This window comes from Chelonia mydas, chromosome 8 (assembly GCF_015237465.2).
Source record: "Chelonia mydas isolate rCheMyd1 chromosome 8, rCheMyd1.pri.v2, whole genome shotgun sequence".
Lineage (NCBI taxonomy): Eukaryota > Metazoa > Chordata > Testudines > Cheloniidae > Chelonia > Chelonia mydas.
The window spans coordinates 1,054,540-1,076,542 of NC_057854.1; the positions used below are offsets into that span (position 1 = coordinate 1,054,540).

At 46.9% G+C, this 22,003-nt stretch overlaps 1 protein-coding gene across 1 annotated transcript in view; it reads right to left on the reverse strand.

The window, feature by feature from the left end:
• NSD1 (nuclear receptor binding SET domain protein 1) overlaps positions 1 to 20,509 on the reverse strand; it is a 140,554-nt gene extending 120,045 nt beyond the window's left edge. The window contains exons 1-2 of the mRNA XM_043520693.1: positions 20,047 to 20,509; positions 18,461 to 19,116 (exon numbers count right to left, since the gene is read on the reverse strand). Coding sequence (XP_043376628.1) covers positions 18,461 to 19,116; positions 20,047 to 20,509 — 1,119 coding nt within the window. The remainder of the gene's footprint in view (positions 1 to 18,460; positions 19,117 to 20,046) is intronic.
• Between the last annotated feature and the right edge of the window lie 1,494 nt (positions 20,510 to 22,003).

The window sequence follows — 22,003 nt, forward strand, 5'->3', positions numbered from 1 at the left end:
GTCAAGTGATCCCTGTATGGATTGTTTGCAACTCTGAAGAGCGTCTTGATGCTTGTAAAAGGTGCTACACATAAACAGGATCTGAAAAAAAATTCTACCCATGCAGGGCAAGTATGAATCTTTCCTACACAGGCACCACCAACTTCTGCAGATTTTAAGCTTTCAGTTTAAAAAAAAGTAAGATTCTCACCCTCAAGTTGGTGCCGCTAACTATCCAAACATGAACTGAGGGCTTGTCTTCAATACTGGGGTAAGTCGAACTAAGTTACGCTACTCCAGCTATAACAATGAGGAGTCCTTGTGGCATCTTACAGACTAATTTCAGAGTAACAGCCGTGTTAGTCTGTATTCGCAAAAAGAAAAGGAGTACTTGTGGCACCTTAGAGACTAACCAATTTATTTGAGCATATTTCTAGCTCACGAAAGCTTATGCTCAAATAAATTGGTTAGTCTCTAAGGTGCCACAAGTACTCCTTTTCTTCTTACAGACTAACACATTTATTTGGGCATAAGCTTTCGTGGGCTAGAACCCACTTCATCAGATGCATGGAGTGGAAAATACATGAAAGGATGGGAGTTACCTTACCAAGTGTCTAATGAGACAATTCACTTAACAGCAGGATACCAAGGGAGGAAAAATAACTCTAGCTGTGTAAATAACATAGCTGAAGTCAACGTAGCTTAGGTTGACCTACCCTGGTGTGTTCACTGCACTGCGTCGACAGAAGACGCTCCCCAGTAGACTTACCTTACGATTTTTGGAGAGCTGGAGTCCCAGGGTTGACCGGAGAGCACTCTGCCATCAATTTAGCAGGTCTTCATTAGACCTGCTAAATCGATCCCTGCTGCATCGAATGCAGCAGCATGGATCTCTCCTTAGTGAAGACTAGCCCTGAGTGTAAACTGATGCAAAAGCACCTTCCTAAGTCTGCAAATAGTCAGCTTCAATGTCTGTTCCACAGCAGTGGAGTAACGTTAACAGACTGGTTAGCTTTACAGTGGCTATTTAAAACCAACCAGGTAGCAGGGAAATTGTCAAGCATCAGGCAGGCTACTGGTGTCCAGGAAGATTACAGGCAGTGACAAACCCAGGAGTTATTCACTGAGAAACTGGACTTAGATAATAAACACAAGGCACTCAGGATCAGGACAGGACAGATCAGCAGAAAGCTCCACCACTGCCTTGCTGCAGCCAGGATGTTCTGGGGCCCGAGGGGAGACAAAGAATGCTCCTTCCTTCCAGCAGACAGAGGGGTTGGAAGCCTTGAAAGCCAGCGCCCGCCCAAGGGCAATACGGTTACACCCTGAATGAGATGCAGAGAGAACAGCCACAAAGGCATCCAAGCATCAACTTACAGGGGTTGTGGCTTCTTATTTGGGTGCTACCCCTCATGTTGGGTATTTACGCCTCTGGCTATTAGCTGTTTGATTAATTTTTCAATTTGTGTGAAGGTGTTGATGGGATGAAGGAATGTGTTAGTGTGTGGATGCATGTGGGGAAGAGACACCGGCGGGTTAAACTGCAAAGAGAAGCAGGGTACTGAGAAATTTGGGGGAGGAAAGAGTAAGTGGAACAGACAAATGGTAATGGGCGGAGGAGGAAGATAAAATGATGCTGGGATCAAAAATAGAGAGTCTAAAGGCAGAGAAAAAGGAAACCACAGACACGGAGCCTAATGCAGGAAAAGATACAGCTCTGATCTACCGTAGGAATGAAAATAAAACATGGAATGAAGACAGGATGGAAAAGGTAAAAAGCAAAGGACAGGAATTATTTTGGGGAAATCCTATGGCCTATGTTCTGCAGGGGACAAGATGATCACCGTGATCCCTTCTGGCCTTAGAAGCTATAAAAGCTACATAGAAATGTGTACTGAATAGAAAGGTGATTGAAAACATGTTTCCAACGAATAGGCAACAAACAGTACGCAACTGTTTATTTCTCTAAACCGCGAGAAGAGGTGGCATGAGACCGTAGTGGCACAGGTATCTCCATCTGGCTAGCAAGCTTAGTCATCAGACTCATACATGCCACTTAACGAAGCCCGGTAAAGCCAATTCATAAATAAGTGTCATGGGTTCAGAAAGGTAGCCACTATTAGCACTAAGTTGAAAGCTTCCACTACTTCATTTTGAATGTACATGACTGTGTATTCATGTTACACCTTTCTCTGCCAGACTGAAGAGTCCATTATTAAATATTTGTTCCCTAACTCTTAAGTCTCTTGGATGCAAGTTATCTGGACCAGCTGACTTTGAAATATCTAACCTTAGTGGCTGCATGTGTCACAGAATGTCAGCTGCCTATCCACCCTGGGGTCCAGCGTTGCTAGAGCTAGCAAAGACAAAGAGGCACTTGCTGCGGTAGATAACTTCCGCAAAAAAAGCCCGAATGTAGTCCAGGCTCACGGGAGCTCAGACTGCTAGGTTCAGCGAGACCAGCAGCTTTCATTTACATGAAAAATGGCTGCCCCATGTCGGTGGCACACATACCCCCACCTAAAATCCAGAGAGAGACACAAAGCTCATGAATACAATTGAACCATGGCCAACCTGAAGTTACCAATTCACGAGGACCCCCACAACCTTTCAAAGACACGTCTGAAATCATTCAAGCTTCTTTGGGAGCAGGCTGAAGCTCTTAAGGGGTCCTCACTTAATCCTGAGGCACACTGGAAAGAAGTCTGGGACAATGCTAATGTCCCAAACAAACACCGAATTGCTGGCTCCACAAAAGAGCTTCCATGCTTCAACAAACCCCAGAAACAATGGCTCAGAGTGAACTGTTTAGAATCCTGCATGACAGATGCGGCCATCTCTTACAATTCTGGAAGACGAAACACAATCCACAACATGACTGTGGACAGCAGTCACAAACTATGGACCACAACGTAAATCGGTGCTCGCATTGATCATTTGCTGGGGGCATCTCAGCGTTACACCAAGCTCCTCCTGAAGCTACCCACTACAATAGAACCTCGGAGTTACGAACGCTGGAGTTACGAATGCCAGAGTTACAAAGTGACCAGTTAACCACATGCCTCATTTGGAACCAGAAGCATACAATCAGGCAGTAGCAGAGACCAAAAAAAAAATGCAAATAGTACAGTGTTAAACGTGAACTACCTAAAAAAAAAATAAAGGGAAAGCAGCGTTTTTCCTTCTGCATCGTAAAGTTTCAAAGCTGTATTAAGTCAATGTTCAGCTGTAAATTTTAAAAGAACCCCCGCCCCCCCCAGCATTTTGTTCAGAGTTACGAACATTTCAGAGTTACGAACAACCTCCATTCCCAAGGTGTTCGTAACTCTGAGGTTCTACTGTAGCTCACTGACCTGGACTTGGTTATCCGAACATTGTTAATCACCTCTCTTGGAGTACAAAAGAAGACGTGACTCCATGGATCATTATTTCTTTCAGTATGGGGAAACAATAGAACAGAGAAGAAAAAAAGACAGGATCACGAAAATATTTGTTTGGTATGACTTGCTTTTTCTTTAGTGAATTTTCTGTTTTAAATAAGCATTCTGAAATCTCTTTCAATCAAATTGAATCTACTAGCCAAAACACATGTAAAGGGAAGAAAAGTAAATTACTACGCAACAGGTAAAGAAGTGTTTGAATCCAAGCAAAAAGAGCCCTTCTATTGAAGTTTCTGCGCAGGAAGTGACACAAAGCACATTAATACGAAGGCCTTGACTATACGCACAATTTGTATTGTTTTAATATACCAGTACAGAGAAAGTGATACAACCGCCCTAGTGTGCTCACAATCACACCAATATAAAAGTGCTTACAGCACTACAGCTTATTACCACAGGAGAAGAGGAGTCAGCTATACCTGTGTAATCGCTTTTAGAGCATTATAACTGCAACCACACTACACCCGTTACACTGGGGTAAGTATTTCAATTTAAAAAAATCTCATACCCCCTAATCAAAACAGTTATATAGCTATGAAATCTGTGTGTCGAGCATGCCTAGAACAAAACATGGACATTACAGAAGCCCAAAGAACCTTAAATGACTCCCTTCTCTAGCCTCAGGGCCTGATCCTGGAGAACTAAAATCAATGGGATTTTTGCCATTAGCTTGGGCTCCTGAGGTCAGTGGGAGTTCAGAGCTGCCCAGCATGTCAGAATGAGGCCCTTAGTGACTGACGGTCTGAAGTGCTAAGCTAAAGAACCCAAATGCGCACTAACAACTGGATAGGAGTTTGCCTATTCTACCCATCATGCCAGAGTGGATGGCTCAGGGTTTTCACCCTTCTATAAAAGCCAAGCATCCTGCATCAATCTCTGTTCATCTTGGTGGTAACTGTAGCAGTAAAAAGTTAACATGTAACTGCTTTGCATTAATGTCTGAAAAGCTACAGCACATCTCACAATTTACAAAGAAGTGGCATCGAACCCTGGATAGTTCACACAGTTCTGTGACAAAACAAAGAGCACAATAAATAACATACCTGGATTTTATTCATATTATACTAGCAGATTATAATCTTATATTTATTCTTTTATCTGAGGCCAATTTTTAGTATTTTTGGTATATATATTTTTAATTAGTGGGCAGCACCCAGACACCAAGGGGCAAAGAGAGAGAGTATACATATAAACTGAAAAGACAAAAACCAGCTGACTGGGTTATTTATAATAACCTGAAATTATATGTTCCAAGAGAGCTTCAAAATTCTAGAGTAAAATATTCTCATTTAGGTATGAAGGAGATGCTAATAGATGAGAGTTCTTTGACACAAAGGGGTTTGGGTTAATTGCATCACTGTTTTACCAGTGGTGACTTTAAGTGTACTTACATATTCTGGATCGAGTATTACCAATGGGATACTGAAGTCTGCACCTCAACACCACCATAGTAACCAGAAATCCAAACTGACATCACGTAACAACTGCAGGAGTTGGAGGTTCTCAGTCCAGTTTCCTAGTGGACGGAAGTCCACACCACAAAAGGCACTCCTGCAAGTGGCACTTTTATTAGCAGCCTCAGCGGCAGAGCCAAGAACTGAATGTACAGGAAGACTGATCCATAGGATGTAGTCCCTCCAGGTTAGAGATAAGAGAGTAGCCGTGGATGAATGTGGGGATGCTTACACTTGCTGTTGCTGAAACTGCATGTTTTCAGGATAAAGATGACTTCACTTTTCTGCTCTAGCACCTTTATTACAAATAAATTACTTCAAAAATTAGAGAAACAGCATACAACATTTCCTGCATTTTGCATAAATGCCTTACAGAACAGTCTTCTCACTAAACACATGTTCCACTATTAGAGAACTCATAAAAATAGGTCACAGACCTGCTCATCTTCCCCCTTCCCTTTATTCACAGGGTTATAGTCAGAGCTGAAGACCAGAAGGGATCACCAGACCAACCAGTGAAATTATTAAGTGAGCTATACCCAAAGAATCCTGGCAAGTGATCTGCACTCACATGCTGCAGGGGAAAGGGAAAAATCCCCACTGTCGCTGCCCTTCACCCTCCCTAGTGTTTACGCTCCCAATGTATTTACAGAGAGCAATCAGATCCCCTCTCAGCCTTCTTTTGGCTAGACCCAACAAGCCATGCTCTTCCGGTCTCCTCTCAGAAGACAGGCCCTCGATTTCCCTGATCGCCCTAGTAGCTCTTCTCTGCACCTGTTCCTGTTTAAATTCATCTTTCTTAAATACGGGTGACTAGAACTGTACACAGGATTACAGATAAGGTCTCACCTATGTCTTGTTCAATGGCATTAATACTTCTCTATCTCTACTGGAAGTGTCTTGCCTAATACAGCCTAGGACCATATTTGCCTTTTTCACATCCCAATCACACTGGTGGCTTATAGTCATCCAGTGATCGACCCACACATCTAGGTCTTTTTTTCCTTCTCTGTCACTTCCAACTGATAAGTCCCCAGCTTGCAGTGGAAATGCTTATTAGCTGACCCTAAATGCATGACCTTGCACTTCGTGCAATAGAATTTCATCCCATTTCTACTACTCCAGCCTTCAAGATCATCCAGATCTTCTTGTATTATGTTCTGATCCTTCTCTGTATTGATGATGCCTCCTACCTATATATCATCAGCCAGTTTCATTGGCACACTCCTAATTTTTGTGCCAAGGTCTTAATAAAAATACTGAATAAGATTTGTCCCAAAATCAATCCTTGAGGAACTCCCCTAGTAACCTCCCTCCAGTCCGATAATCCACCCTTCAACACAACCTGTTGCCTTTTCCCCTTTAGTCACCTTATCCACTTTACTTTGCTTGTTCTGATTCCCATCTTCCCCAATTGAGCTAATAATTTCCCATGTGGTACCATGTTACTGAAGTCAAAGTAGATTAGATCTACTGTGCTTCCCTTATTCTAAAAAAATCAGTTACTTTCTCAAAGAAGCTAATCAGGTTAGACTGGCATGATCTACCTTTGGTAAACCCATGTTGCAGTACATCCCTTTTACCATTTACCCCCATTAATTTAATTATTCTTTCTTTCACAATTTGTTCTAAAGCCTTGCATACTGCTGAGATCAGACTAACAGGTCAGTAATTGCCCAGATCACTTTCTTTCCCATTCTTACACATAAACATGACACCAGCTTTTCTCAAGTCTTAAGATACAACCCCCAAATAGATGGTTTTATTACAAATCCTTGCTACTGGACAAGCCATCTCATGTGCCAGTTCTCTCTCCAGTCTCCTGATTTGAGCACATTAAGCTCTAAGTTTTTCTTAACATCAAGGAAGATGGAAGAAAAATACACACTTTTTTCAAAACCAAAAATCTGCATAGATCCAACATTAAGGTTGCACAGTTAAGTGTGAAAAGTCAGAAAATGGAAAACATTCAGATAGTAAGATTAACTTGGCTGTGTTGCACTTCCTACAAGTATCACACACACACAGAGGACAAATTTTATGACCTAAAAAGTAACATTATTAAGCTACAGATTTAACCAGAAAAACAGGAATAGAAAAAAAAGGTACAATGTAGCAAAGCAAGCATTGCTGCTGAAACCTTGACTTCTGCATTCCAGGACTTGTAATTTTACAGTTCCACAGTCAAAATCATTCAATCAGTGCAACTTCTGGCATAAAAAAATGCAACCTAGGAAGTAGAGTGTGCACCTCTAGATTTCGGAAAGGTTTTCAACGTGCATGTGTAGCATGACATTTTCAAAAAGTCTTATATTTGTGAAGCCAAGCTTTTTTCCAAACCAAGCAAAGGCATTATTAGTTCTTAATGAGGATTATGTTCATGCCAAATTTTAAGTTTAAAACTTCAGCTACTTCACTTTCTTTGGGATACAACAGAAGTCATGACCCGTACATACTCACCCCTGTTGTTTTACTTCTAGAACAAACCAGTAAGCAATGTGCCCTGGAGAACAACAGGGCCACAGCCATCAGTTTCTACAAATTTAAGATTTAATTAAAAAAGATGAATCTCCTAGGCCTTATGGTTGTGAAGGTAACTTCATAAATAGACAATGAATGTACAGAGAACTCTGATGCTGCTGCAGAGTAGAAGGACAGCAGAGTGAAATTAACAAGACTCCAGTCTCTTTCACTGCTGCTATTCAGAAATCTGTAGACAGCTGAGACACTCATCCAGAATAATGTAAAGTTCAAGCAGCTGCCTGGGAAAGCAAGAAACAGCATTGGGGCAAGGGCAGGCATTAATTATCGACAGAGAAAGAAGACCAGTAACTTCATAAAAATCCTTTCCTGTCCCTTTCTGCAGCAGCTAGGAGGCTCTGGGGCAGAAGCAGAGTAGCAAAGGCGCTCCCTGACCTCCTGCTTCTACAGAGGGCAGACAAGTTTCCTTCCTCCTTCTAACAGCCAGAGTGGAGCAGAGCATCAAATTTAAATGATGGAAGCTCCATCAAGGGCCCAAGGACAGCACTTTGCTAGATATCCTACAACCTCAGTCTTGCAGCAGTTCGAGGATAGCTAGATTTTTCACCAGAACACTGCCCAAGGACAGAATGAGCAGGAGTTCCCCATTCCAGTCTCTTGTATCAAACTCTGGCTACTAAGTTTCTGGTAACATTTTAAAGTGCTACTTCCCCCTTCTCACACAACCCAAAACTTACACATGCAAAAATCAGACAGAACAAAAATGGAAAATTTAAGCCCTCAAATCAGTATTTCGGAAAATTATGAGCTTATGAGACTAGGGGAAAGTTACTAATGGAAGCTACTTTGCTATGTTAATTACAGCCATCACTACCAAGAGCAGGAAAGTTCTGGACTTTTACATTACGTTAGGTTACGTTACTGAAGTTCCATCAAAATAATGTCAATGCCCAATCTCAAATGGAGCTCGTAAGTGTCCAGCATCATGCTCTTTTAAAGCCATCGGAAAGGGTTACTATACTATTACGAATTAACAAAAAACAAAACCGCACAATTTTGTTTTGCGACAGCAGAGATCACGTCACGACATATTCAACGCACCCAAATCCTGAAAGGATGCAAAATGACAAGGGAAAAGGCTCCAACATTCCTTGCCACCTTTCCAGTGCCTACAGCATTGTGGAGGACATGCTCTAAGAGGCATTCACTTCCGTCTCCAGTGCATACCAAACACAATATGTACCCCAGCTTCATCCAACTGGCTGTCTACTCCACACACACACCCCAGACTCCCTCTCTCAGCCAGCATAAAGCAGAGTTCTCCCCCTTCCAACCTGCCATCATGATCCAATTTTCAGCATGTCAAACCCCTGAAACACTACAACACACTTTCCTTTTGACCTTGCCAGCTGTGTCTGGAAACAATATGACGGTACCTTATGGAAGTCCTGACTGACACCTCCCAACCCCAAACACAATAGTTCTGCTAACATCCAGGTCACCAGCACCGCGAGGCTTGCCAGTCTGCAAAAGGAAGCAGGAGTCAGATGAAAGGGGTCAGAATTGGCATTTGGTGGAAGTGTCATCTTGGGGGAGGACACATAGAGGGGCTACCACAGGTGTGACTGAGCCCCTCACTTCCCTGTTGCCTGACAGCCAGAGCCAGGAGTGACAACCACAGAGATGACACTGATCATTGATGTTTAATATACTGACCGTAGGTGGCAATAGTTATTTCAAAATGCCCCAAACCTCCTCCTTTCCTTGAAGCATTCTGCATCCCATTCGAACACAGCATGGGGCTGTCTCTCTCTGTAGGGGCTACACCACATATTGAGGTTTCCGAGTCTGCTCCTGCCTTTGACCTAGAGCTCTGGTCCTTTAGCTCAAAACAGCACCAGTTCAAAACCACAAGTACAGGGTTCATTCTCCAGTAAGCGACCCAACGGGGGGCATCATTACACATCATCTAGCCGCTAGAGGGTGACAGAGCCACATTTTTAGCATGGGTCACACTCACCCTGACTGGGGAAGATTGTCTGAGCTGCAGGAGTACATAGCAGTGTAAACCCCCAGACACATCTGTGGGGACTGAACCTAGGACATCTGGATTGAAAAGCATGAGGGCTCTGCTGCTTGAGCGAAAGCAGGGATTCTCAAACCGGGGGTCAGGACCCCGCAGGAGGTCGTGAGGTTATTACATGGGGGGGTCACGAGCTGTCATTCTCCAGCGCAAGCCCTGCTTTGCCTTCAGCATTTATAATGGTGTTAAATATTTTAAAAAGTATTTTTAATTGATATGGGGGGTCGCACTCAGAGGCTTGCTGTGTGAAAGGGGTCACCAGGACAAAAGTCTGAGAACCACTGAGCTAAGGGATCAGGATAGTGTCAGGACCCAATTCAAACCATTATCTGTGGTCCAGCCTCTCCAGGAGGACACACAGTCCCAATGGGCTAGGGTGGATTACAGCTGCCATCTCCTGAAATCCTGCTGCCTGGCAGGGAGCAATATGTCTGAGACATTGTGTCCTCCTAAGCCCTCTGTCCTTGCGCTGAGTAACTCCTATGCTGTCCTCTACCTGGAGTCATCAATAATAATAATAATGTCAAACGTGAGCCTTATATTGTATCAGTGTCAACATTCAAAGAAGTAACTTTTTAAACTTTAAATAATTAATCAAAACATGTAACTTATCAAATATTCTTGCACTGTGCTCCTAGCAAAGAATCACACATTTAATTGCATAACTGGCTGCTCTAGGATATCTTCAAAGGGATCCAAAGAAAATGTCGAACACTAGAAACATTTTAGTTATGTGGCACTTTTAAAAAGTCACAATTAACATTTTATTCACTATAAACTACTACAGGAAATTCTAGCAGTTCAGAAACTACAAATATTTGCAATTGATCCTCTAACTCAAGACATACTTTTTATTAAAATGGGAATCCTGACATAACCTTAATGATGGTAGTGCTACCTCCCCACTGTCAAACGACTTAACCCGCATCTCCCCTAGCCAAGACTGTATAGGACAGGACAGATGGATCAGTACAGACAGGACCAAACACAAATCACCTTTCAAGTATTAAAGTGATACCACCAATTTTCAATCTTTTTTTTTTTTTTTTTTTTTAAATGAGTTTAAAATAGTTCCAGGTCCCACACCGTCTCTGAGCCCTTCTGCCCTTTTTGTGGTTTTACAATCATATTTTTTAACATCTGCCCCTCATTCCTGTGTTCACAACCAGCACAAAGAACAAAAAGAATTTACTGAAGGACTATACAAGAGAAACAATAAAACTTATTGTATGCAAAGTGCTATCAAACGCATCAAGGAACAAGATTTTTTTCTCCTAATCTTTCAGTGATCGTAATCTTCGGTGTTATTCAGAACAGGGGTTCTCACCCTTTTTCTTTCGGAGGCTCCCTCAACACTCTATAAAAACTCCAGGGCCATGGAGTGAGCAGCTCTGCAGGGCTCAGGGCTTCTGTCCCGCAGGGTGCCGGAGCTTGTGGCTCAAGGGGTAGGGGACTCGTGGCTCAGGGCTCTGAGATTCAGCCCCACGGCTCTGGGCTTCAGCCCCATGGGGGGCACTGGGGCCCAAGGCTTTAGCCCTGTGGGGGTGCCAAGGCTCAGAGCTCTGGGCTTCAACCCCACAGGGGTGCAGGGACTTGGGGCTTCAGCAGAAGAGCCCGTGGAACCAGAGACTGGTTCACAGACCCCTGGTGGAGAACTGCTGATTTATAACAATACAGAAGTCTGATTTCTAAGTTGATGGTATTCCTTTAAGGAACACTATAAACTACTTACAGTCACTTCAAGAAAATGCCACTTGGGTTCTTCTTGTGCCTCAGTTCATTAGTTAAAATTCAGAACTCCTCAGGTATAAAACAAACCAAAAGGCTACATCTCTCCATTGACCCTACAGATCTGTATTTCTGATTGTATTTGCTTTATTGGTACTTTAAAGAATATCCAGTTTATACAGCGGAAGTAAGAAAAACAAGAGATCACAGAACTCCCGCTCATATAATTAACTGTCTTAAAAGAAAACTACAAGTTCTAACCTACCTCTGGAAATAATCCACAAAGGGTTTCAAAGGCAGCTGTTACACTGTAGCAAGAAATTAGCAAATTCATGTGACTTTTTTGGGTCAAAAAAATTTGTTTTTTGCACTCCGTCTTTAAAATTATTGTTCCATAATCAAACTGAAACATCAATCTCAACCCTTGGCTAAAATTTATATGAGTTAATAAGAACAGAACTACAGTCATGTTCAATTATATAAATTTCTAATAGGCATAGTTTTGGAAGAGATTTTCTAGAAGAAAAATCAAATAGCTACATAATAAACACAGTACTAAAAGAAGCTAAGTCCAAACACATGGTTAAGAATGAGATACAGGTAGGAAGAATAGACAAAGTAGTATTTTGTTTAAACAAAGTTTCTGTTACTCAAACAAATATTAAAGTAAGAGGAAATATAGTAAACAGAAATTTATGTGAAGGTTTTGACAAAGTTTGACTTCAAAATAAAGTTCTGAGACAGAAACACACAAAACTTTCAGGAGACTGAAGAATTTAATGCCAATGTCTTTTGTGACCCATTTCTAGCAATTTGCAAGACAACACCTGAGGTTTTGCTATTCACAGCTGTAGCATCTGTTCAGCTGCAAACAGTTGCATGACCCTGTATGACCGGAAGATCACTAATCATACACTTTTTGAGGTGCATTATGTGTAGTATAAATATACATACCAAGTGATAACACATTGTTTACGGCCACAATGCAAAGGAAAACCTGTAGCTGACACCTAATTTCCTGAGCACCACAAGTTATCAGGTGGAAACAAGTAGAGGTGAAACTGGAATAAAGAAGATTACTGCTAAAGAGTGCAACACTGCCAAGATCCAATCCATTGCAATGGAAATCTCCATTTCCTGAATAACTATTCAAAAGCCCTCAGAGACTGAAAATAAAATTGTACCATTACAGCAGCCTCTATCGTACTTATCTGCCCCACATATAGGATCTATGTATTTATCCTCACAAAAGCCCTTACAAGGTGTCTATCCTTGCAAGGTAAAGCACTGCGATTATCCCCATTGTACAGATGGGAACGGAGAGACAGAGATGCTAAGTGACATACCTAGGGTCACACAGGATGTTTGTGGAGGGGCAGGAACTAAACCTGGCTCTCCCAAGGCTCAGGCTAACATTTTAACGACTGGACCACCCTTCCTTCTGTATAGTCATCACATTTGAAGATTTTTGCATGAAATTTAAACAGCATTTAAAACAATAATGCGTTTTTAAAAGGTACAGTGTAGTCACTTCACAAGTGTGGTACCCTGGCAACTTCCATGGCATTCTACTTCACAGTAAGCATAAGATCCAATCACACAGCCATTTCCAAGAAAGAACCAGATCTTCCAACCCAGACAAATTTCAGTGTTAAGAAGAGGCCTTTGAAAGAGACAGAACAAGGATAGTGGCCGGTGGACAGCCTCTAGTTTTCAGAGGGTATGTGCATGTTGCCTGTTTTCAATATGGAAAGCCAAACCGATCTGATTACTGCACTGGGGGAAACCAGGGCTGACAAAGGGAACTTATACTCTGAATACACACAAACACTTGCATCTAAGGGACAGTGTGCTACCATAAACATTTAAAATTTAAATCAACATGTAATCTTAGTTGCTCATGCTATAGTGAGGGTTTCATACGAGAAGGTTCTTCTAGAGAGCTCTCCAACAGCAGAGTGCTTAACAAGGCAAAAGGAATTCAAAAAGAGGCAGGGAAAGTCGCGGGGCAGAACCCATTCACTATGCAGCAGCAGGAACTCCTATATTTAGGGTGCCTAACACTTTTTATTGTGAACACTGCTGTCGTTTTTTTCGGAAGAGGTCTCACTCCTCCACGGTTTGCCGCAGGATTTTGAAGTTTAGCAGGGATTAGTTCTGGAGGTCAGAGGTGCTTTTTGCTGGCCTCGTGGAAATCCTTTTAAATTTGGCCATGTTACAAGCAGATGAAAACTGCCATTGCTTGTCCATGTTTCACACAACACAGCTGTTTTCTGGCAACACACCCCTCCCCTGCAGTGTTCCACCAGCCCTGCATATGCACCCGAGATGTCTCAAGTGGAGTATAATCACTGAATAACCTTCAGTCAGTAAAAAGAAAAGAAGTACTTGTGGCACCTTAGAGACTAAGGTGCCACAAGTCTTCCTTCAGTTAGTGGTGACTTTTACAAATTTGGCCTTGGGTCTCCCACTGCATTAGCTCCTCATCAGTAAAACGGGACTAACTACTATTGTCTCTCGCTGAGCACTGTGACAATACATTCATTAATGTTTGTGAGGACCAGATATTACAGTAACAAGAACCACAGAAGAGCCTATGCGGAAATCAATAATCCTGTATTTAGTGTACGGTTTGGATGACATGCGGTAAATAAGACATAAGGCCACACATTGAATGATAAGGAACATTGAACAGAGGCATCATTCCCTGAGCACTGGGCATCCTGTACCCTGACCCCAGCAGAGTCATGTGGAAAATACACCACGTGACCATGTAGTTAAAGGCAGTATCAATGAACATACTTTAAGGTTGCATTGGCAACCTTAAATTCAACATTTCCGAAACACTTAAGCTGGCAATCCAAATAATTTTCTCTTCAGAGTTTGGTGTACTTACTATAATTAACTTTAACAAAACATCAAAGTGAAGGGAAAATAATATAACAAAAGGTATATAAATCAAACCAAAATATAAATGAAGGGTTTTTTTATGAGAATGAATTTATTGGCCCTGCAATGCTCTGCATACAGACATGGCCCTGCATCTACACAGAGCCCTGCGGAAGTCAATGAGGCTCAGAGGTTTGCAGGGATGCATCCATGCACAACGCATTGCAGGATCAGGGCAGTACTGTCTATATAATTCCCACCGTACTTTCACCAGATTTACTCAACTTGCAAAGACCAGAACAACAACAGCGTTCAGAATTTCTGAAATAAGTAACTGTCACATATTCCTGAGTTACCCAGGAAAGAATTTTCTGTAGTATCTGGCTGGTGAATCTTGCCCATATGCTCAGGGTTTAGCTGATCGCCATATTTGGGGTCGGGAAGGAATTTTCTTCCAGGGCAGATTGGAAGAGGCCCTGGAGGTTTTTCGCCTTCCTCTGTAGCATGGGGCACGTGTCACTTGCTGGAGGATTCTCTGCTCTTTGAAGTCTTTAAACCACGATTTGAGGACTTCAATAGCTCAGACATAGGTGAGGTTTTTCGCAGGAGTGGGTGGGTGAGATTCTGTGGCCTCCGTTGTGCAGGAGGTCAGACTAGATGATCATAATGGTCCCTTCTGACCTTAGTATCTACGAATCTATTAAAATGACAAAAACTCAGTGGAAGAACTAGACATGGCTACTCACTTTACAGGTAAACAATAAGCTGTAGTCCAGTATAAGTAACATATGTGGCAGGGAAAACACAGCAACTACCACCATGTTGAGCTGACTTTACTGTGCCAACAGTTCTGAGATGGTGTTACTACACTTTGGTACCCTTACAGCACCTGCAGTAACTGCTATGGATAAACAGAGAACTTGTCTACCCCATACTAACATTCACTTAACACTTAAAAGAAATGAAAAAAGGTGCATATCTCTGCATATACCTTAACTTTAACAAAGCAACCTCTCACCCATGTGACATGTACAGTGTGCAAAGAGATCAGAGAACTACTAACACATCATCAGGCAAAATGGTATAATCACTCAATAACCTTCAGTCAGTAAAAAGAAAAGGAGTACTTGTGGCACCTTAGAGACTAAGGTGCCACAAGTCTTCCTTCAGTTAGTGGTGACTTTTACAAATTTGGCCTTGGGTCTCCCACTGCATTAGCTCCTCATCAGTAAAACAGGACTAACTACTATTGTCTCTCGCTGAGCAGTGTGACAATACATTCATTAATGTTTGTGAGGACCAGATATTACAGTAACAAGAACCACAGAAGAGCCTATGCGGAAATCAATAATCCTGTATTTAGTGTACGGTTTGGATGACATGCGGTAAATAAGACATAAGGCCACACATTGAATGATAAGGAACATTGAACAGAGGCATCATTCCCTGAGCACTGGGCATCCTGTACCCTGATCCCAGCAGAGTCATGTGGAAAATACACCATGTGACCATGTAGTTAAAGCTTTCTATTCTCACCTATATAAATAAAGGAATTTAGCATGCACCAAAGTGCCTATTTTTAAATGTGACTTTTTGTCGCCAAAAAATCCACCTATTTTCCCATCAATTCCATTGGGGGAGCTACTGTCATCTTGGAAACGGTCATCCCTTTGAAAGTGAGTGCCCAATGCTTCATTTAAAAAACAGCTGAACACAGGCACAAACAAGAGGCCCTATCTTCAAACAGGCTTTATTCTTAACAAAACAGGAAGTCTGAGAAGCTGTGGGCATGCTCAAAGCGGTTAGCATCATGAACAAAAGCTCCCTGCGAGTTCTTGTATAAAAGGTGGAGCTCTGTCCTTGGGGGCAGGGTTGAAAGGGCTTACAGAGGAGTCCATCTCTGAAAAGCAACTCTAAAAATAGCCATGCGAGCTCCTGATTTTTAAATCTTTCAGCAACTCCAAAGAAAATTGGCTCAAATTACATGTAAATAGGTGGAGCAAGGAGTTAAATGCTAGCACCACCAACGCAGCTTGGGATCTGAGAATCAAGCTTGGTTATTTCTATCTACTACCATCTGTAGTAATAAAGATTCTGCAGTTGGACTGCAGTTAACTATTCTGTTTGGAATGCGATGCAGACTAAAATCTAGCTTCCTCTCCCAGAGCTGCAGGACTAGCAAATGTAAACTCACAAAAATTTACTTTCACAAATAAAGAAAGCAGATAAGACCTCCACAGTGCACAGAAGAAGATGATCTGTTGGTTAAAAGGTGCTTTTTTAAAAAAAAAAAATTTTTTCCAAATACAAACTACTCTTTAGCTCCACTGAATTATCTTAAGGACTCAGCCAGAATACAGCAAACGGGATTTATTTTATTAGAAAGCCAAGCCTTTGAGCCTCCTGTTTGTACATAAAAAAATATTACAAATCCAATACAAAAATAAATTGATTTTATTTCTGTGCCTTTCCAAATTCTGCAGCACCTATGAAATCACTGATCTACAACTTGAGTGCTTCAGTGCCAAGTGCTGTTGTGAAAACTCCTCTACACAGCTTCTGTTTACAAAGTGAGACCCCTCCCATTGCTGCATCACTGAACACATCTGCTGTAGGTAACTCCTTTGCTTTTCAAAACAAAGAAAGTTGCAGTAAATAGAAAAGAGACAAAGCAGCAACAGGATCTCCCCAAAGATCTAGAAGGATAGTGGTCCCATGCACTACCTTCCCTGAAAGCTTTCTTCACCCAGAGCTCATTGCAAGATTTGGGCCTAAAACAGCAGCATAATTAGTTTAAACTGACATTCCCGATTTTCCAAGATCATCCCTTTCTATGGACACAGAGACTTTTCGAAAGCCTACTCCCCCACCTTTGAACACATCTTAGGAGAACCCTCTGCAGGTTTCTGAATTTATAGCTCCACTTCCTACAGCAAAGAACACAGACCTAAACATGAATCCATTTTCAAGAGTACTGTGTACATGCATAGCATGTCACACTATAGTATCTGTAATTAAATAAAAAAAGTCTTCAGGGGGTGGATGTTGTATTAAGTAATCTCCCCAGCACAAGTGTCAGAAAATATTTAAAACTCAGACACAAGACATGCTTAAAGCAAGGGGAAGTTTTAGCCAAATGCTCTTAAAAAAATTAAAAGAGTGGCATGTGCATTTTAGTACTGCAGCAATTATTTATAAAACACACACTTAGAAACGAAGGAAAGTGACCTACAAATTATAGGTGGCACATGTAAAATACAACAACGAAGCTACACACATCCAACTACCTATGGAACTTAAAAGGAAGGTTTAAAGCAGTTTTGCTTCTAAGGAGCTCTGAAAATCAAGGAGACGTAACCAAAAGTAATGGGATCTTTTTCTGAAAGATTTGCTCTAGGAATTATTTTGGGGAAAGTTCTCTGGCCTGTGTTATACAGAATGTCAGACTAAATGATCACAATGGTCACTTCTGGCCTTGGAGTCTATGAAATTAGAAAGGAAAAATGTAGCCTGAATAGCTAGAGACTTCCTGGCAGTAAGCTCTATTAAGCCATGAAATAGGAAAATCCAGTGGCTTGAGTTATTTAAAACTAGACTGGACAAATAGAAAATGTACTGTAACTAGAAAATGGACTGTAGGGAACAATTTTGCACTTGTAAGGGGTGGACTAGCTGGTCCAATCGCTCTTTTCCATCTCCAGCTTCTCGAGTTTTAAGGAGATAACTCTACTGGCAATGTCAAAAAAACCGTATCTGAAAATAAAGTTTGTCACTGCAAATGGCATTTCCAATCTTTAAAATATCATACAGGGAGAAACAACCCCAGAGGCCAGCAACTATATCAATCCTGCTTTTATACTAGTTTAACATCTCAAAAAACTTGAATGCTTTAAGAACTGCTCCACGCTGGAGAAAGACTAAAAATGGCACCACCGGGTTCCAGTGTCTATGACCTCAAGGGCTGCCAGATCAAATCCACTCAGTTTACAAGTAAAACAATCTGTTTCCTGACGGCCAGGACCTGCAAACTAAGCCTAAGCCCTAAGAGGCCAACTGGGCTCTTCCAGGCTCACACATCACAAACAGCAAATATTCTGCAGCGAGGCCTTCGTTAAGAACTCCGCCGGCAGCTCGGGGGTGTCAGCTCCGGCAGGAGGCAGGGACGCCCTCCGGCGTCTAAGGGGAGCCGAGGGGCTCTCCTTTGCCAACCTCCAGGACTTTGCGCCGTGCAAAATGGCAGCAGCTCTGTGTTACCTGTGCGGGCCCCGACCTCCAGCCCGCCGCTGCGCGGGGTGACGCGAAGTACGCGCTGGGAACCCGCACCTGACACCCCGCCCGCCCCGCCGCGCCCCGCCCCGCCGGCACGCTCCCCCGGGCGCGGTGGATCGGGACCACGGGCTGCTTACAGACTGTCTCCGCGCGGCGGGCTCCGGGGTCCCCACGGCGCTTCGCAGGCCGCCGGGGCTCGGGTCGGGATCCTCCTGGGCGGCCCCGTCCGCGGCGCTGCAGGGCTGCTCCGCTCTCCCACGTGTCGGCCCCGGGGGCCCGGGCACCGGGCGCAGCTCGACCCGCTCGGCCCGCGGCCCCAGGCCGGGCTCCCGGCCGCCCGGGCCCGGCGTCTCGGCCGGCGGCGCGGGGGAGCAGAGGAGGGCCGAGATGGGCTCGTGGTGCCGGCGAGCCGCCGGGCCGCCCGCCCCGGCCCCGGCCCGGCCCCCGGCTCGGGCGGCGGCGGGCGGCAGGGGGCTCCCGCGAGGCTCCTCCGCAGCCCGGCCTCGGGGCTTCCCTCCGCGGCCGCGCCGGGCCGCGCCAGGCCGTCCGGGGCCCCGCGGCCGGGCGGCGGGGGCAGGGGCGGGGGCGGGCTCGGGGGCGGGCTGGCCGCGGCCGGCGGCTCGGGGGCGGGCGGCGGGGAGCCGGGCCCGGGCTCGGCGGCGGCGCCGTGCAGACACTCGGCGCTGATCATGGAGGCGAGGTCCTGCAGCCGGCGCAGCGGGATGTAGCAGGAGGCCGGGTCCTGGCCGCAGGCCGCCTTGGCGGGGAGCGGCCCCGGGCGGCCATGGGGCGGCTCAGCCCCGGGGCTGCCCGCGCGCTCGGGCAGGGCCCGCGGGCCGGCGAAGGGGGCCAGGCCGCCCCGCCGGCTCCCGTCGCAGGCCGGCTCCATCCCGCGCCGCGGGCATCGACCTGCGGAGCGAGCAGAGCACAATGGTCAGGCCGGGCCTGCGCTCCAAGATGGCAGCCCGCGCCCCTCCCCCCGCCGGGCGGGCGGGCGGGCGGCCGGACCGCCGCGCTCCGCGGCCCCCCTCCGCCCGCCCGCCCGCGCCGCTCCCCTCCCCCCCGCTCCGCGCTCCGCGCCCCGCGCCCCGCGCCGGCCCCCTCCCTCCGCGCCCCCTCCGGCCCGCGCGCGCCCGCCGCCCTACCTGCCCCTCCCGCGCCCGGCCCCCGCGCGGGCCCAGAACCAGCAGGCCCGGCCCGGCCCCGCAGCTCCGCCGCCTCCCTCCCCCGCGCCAGTGCGCGCGCCCGCCGGCCGCCATCCCGCCCGCGCCAGTGCGCGCGCCCGCCGGCCCCTCCCCCCCCGACTCTCGGGGTTCAGCGCCGGCCAATCAGCGCCGCGCGGCCCCTCCAGCGCCTCGTGCCCGGGGCCCCCGGCCGGGGCTCGCTGCTGCCTCCCCGCGGCGGCTCCCCCCGGGCCCGGGACCCCCGGCCCCGCCCGCCTCCTCCGCGGCCCCGGGCCCCGCTCGCGCCGGCCTCGCCCGCGCCTCACCCGGGGCCCGGCCCGCACGCGGCTGCCGAGCGGCGCCAACAAAATGGAGGCCGCGGCCGGGCCCCGCGCCCCCGCCTGCCCCCCCCGCGCGGCCCCCGGCCCGGCCCCCCCGCCCCGGCCCCGCAGGCCGCCCCCGCCTGCCCCGGCCCGGCCCGGCCCGGCCCCACGGGCCGCCCCGGCCTGGGCGCGCGGGCCCGGCCTGCCCGGCCTGCCCCGGCCCGCGTCCTCACTTGCCCCGCAGCGCGCGGCCGGCCGGGCGGGACCCGCTGGCCCCGGGCCCGGCGGCTCCCGCGATCCTTGCCTGGAGCCGGCCGCGGGTCCTGCTCCCCGGGAGCCGGGCTGGCCGGGCCGCGCGCGGGGCGGGCGTGCGGGAGGCCGCGCTGGCGTGCGAGGCGCTCACCCCGCACGAGTCCCGGCTCGGGGCGGGGGTCACCCGCAGGGACGCGCGGAGGGTGGGGTTCGGCCGCCCGGCGGACGGCCGAGGGGCTGCTGGCTCGGCGCTCGGTACAATGGCTCCGGCGGCAGCGTGCCCCCTCTTCGGAGGTGTGATTGTGTTCCCGAGGGCTGCCGGTACTTCTGCACCGACAGCTGGGATCTTCTCCAGCACTGGGGGTGTGTGGCCAGCCTCCCTCCTCAGCGCCTTTAGGCCAGGGGTGTCCAGCTCCGCTGGAGGACAGGGCTGAATGCTGGGTGCCATTATACTGTATGGGCCGGGGGCAAATTCAGGAGCATGTTGTCCCTTCAGGGCTCAGGGGAGTGGCAGCAGGAGCCAGCTCTGCAGAGAGATCAAGGGGAGAATATCGCCTTTGAATTAAACCTGGAGCTAGTTATATCCTCAGTGCCTATTGTCACACTCCTCACTCCATGAACAATCTCCGCCCAAGGCTGTCTGTGCCCTTTGTTTCTCTTCCTTCCCTTCCCCTTCTCTGTTTCTCTCTCCCCCTTCCCAGTGTGTGTGTGTCTGTTCTTTTCTCTGCATTTCCTTCCCTGCAGCAACTCCAAATTCCCATCCCCTTCTGCCACTCAAACCATCAGTGATTACACACTTAATGCTGACACAGAAGTGTCATCACTAGCCTTTAAAACTGATAGTCCAGTTAGATTAATAGGGGGCAGTGGACTTTGCTTTTGTGCTGAGTCAGGTTGCAGGCTCTGGGCACACTCAGGCAGACATCACTTCACGGATTACACCGCTCACATTTAGGTTGTGGCCCTGCAGCCAGGAACTTGCTCTTTTGTAAATTTAAAGATGAGATTTTAGAGAATCTGAACATGCCACATATCAGTCATAGAAATACATAATGTGGGCAGGATCTGGCCAGCAGGCCGGATGTTTGGTGGTCCTGATTTAAACCCTGGAAGTTCATGTATCTCCATCCTTCCTAGATCTTCTGCCTAGTTGGACCCTTGGCTTCTGCTAGTGGCAGAGCAGGCTGGAGTTCGGTGTAGGGCCTGAGGAATTGTAGAGCTTGCTCCACCATTCCTGGGCCCCATTGCCAGCTCTCTATGTGTGGTTTCCATATGGCACCAAGGCCTTCGGCCCCTTTGCTGCCAGGGGATCTCTGGTCATGGTCCCCTCTCACAGGCTCCATAACTCACGGGGTTTCTCCTTTGTTCTCCTCACTCCTGGCTATGGCATGGTTCTGTCCTGCCATGTCAGCCAGTTCCTTACTGCCAAGTCGCCCTCTCGGCTGAGAGGAGAGGGGGACTGCTGTCACTACACACTGGGCCATGGACTCTATAGGCCTCAACGGTGCCCCCCTTCTCTGAAAGGAGCATCACCTGGAACATGCTGAACAGCAGAGGACTGGAGAAGCGTCCGGCTCCCCCTCACCAAAGTGGATGGCTTTCTCTCTCTTGGGAGCCGGGGAAACCACCTCACTGGTTCTATTCACATGGCTTCTGCCTCGCGCTGCTCTACACGGGGGGGCGGATGACTTGGCAGAAGGCATGTACTGCGGTCCCCGAGGGCTTTTCCTCAAGAGTCCCCAACTTGGGAGACTGCCATAGCCCACAAGTCTAGGGCTGAGGCCCAACCTTCCCATGGACATTGGGAGAAGACCATGTATTGTCCCCCTCCAGTACAAGCAGAGGTTAACCCTTTGTTCACAGGTAGTGCCTCTGTCACACACGTTACTACTTCTCCTAACATCCACACCTCTGTCATGGTTTGCATGAGAGACAAGGTGAG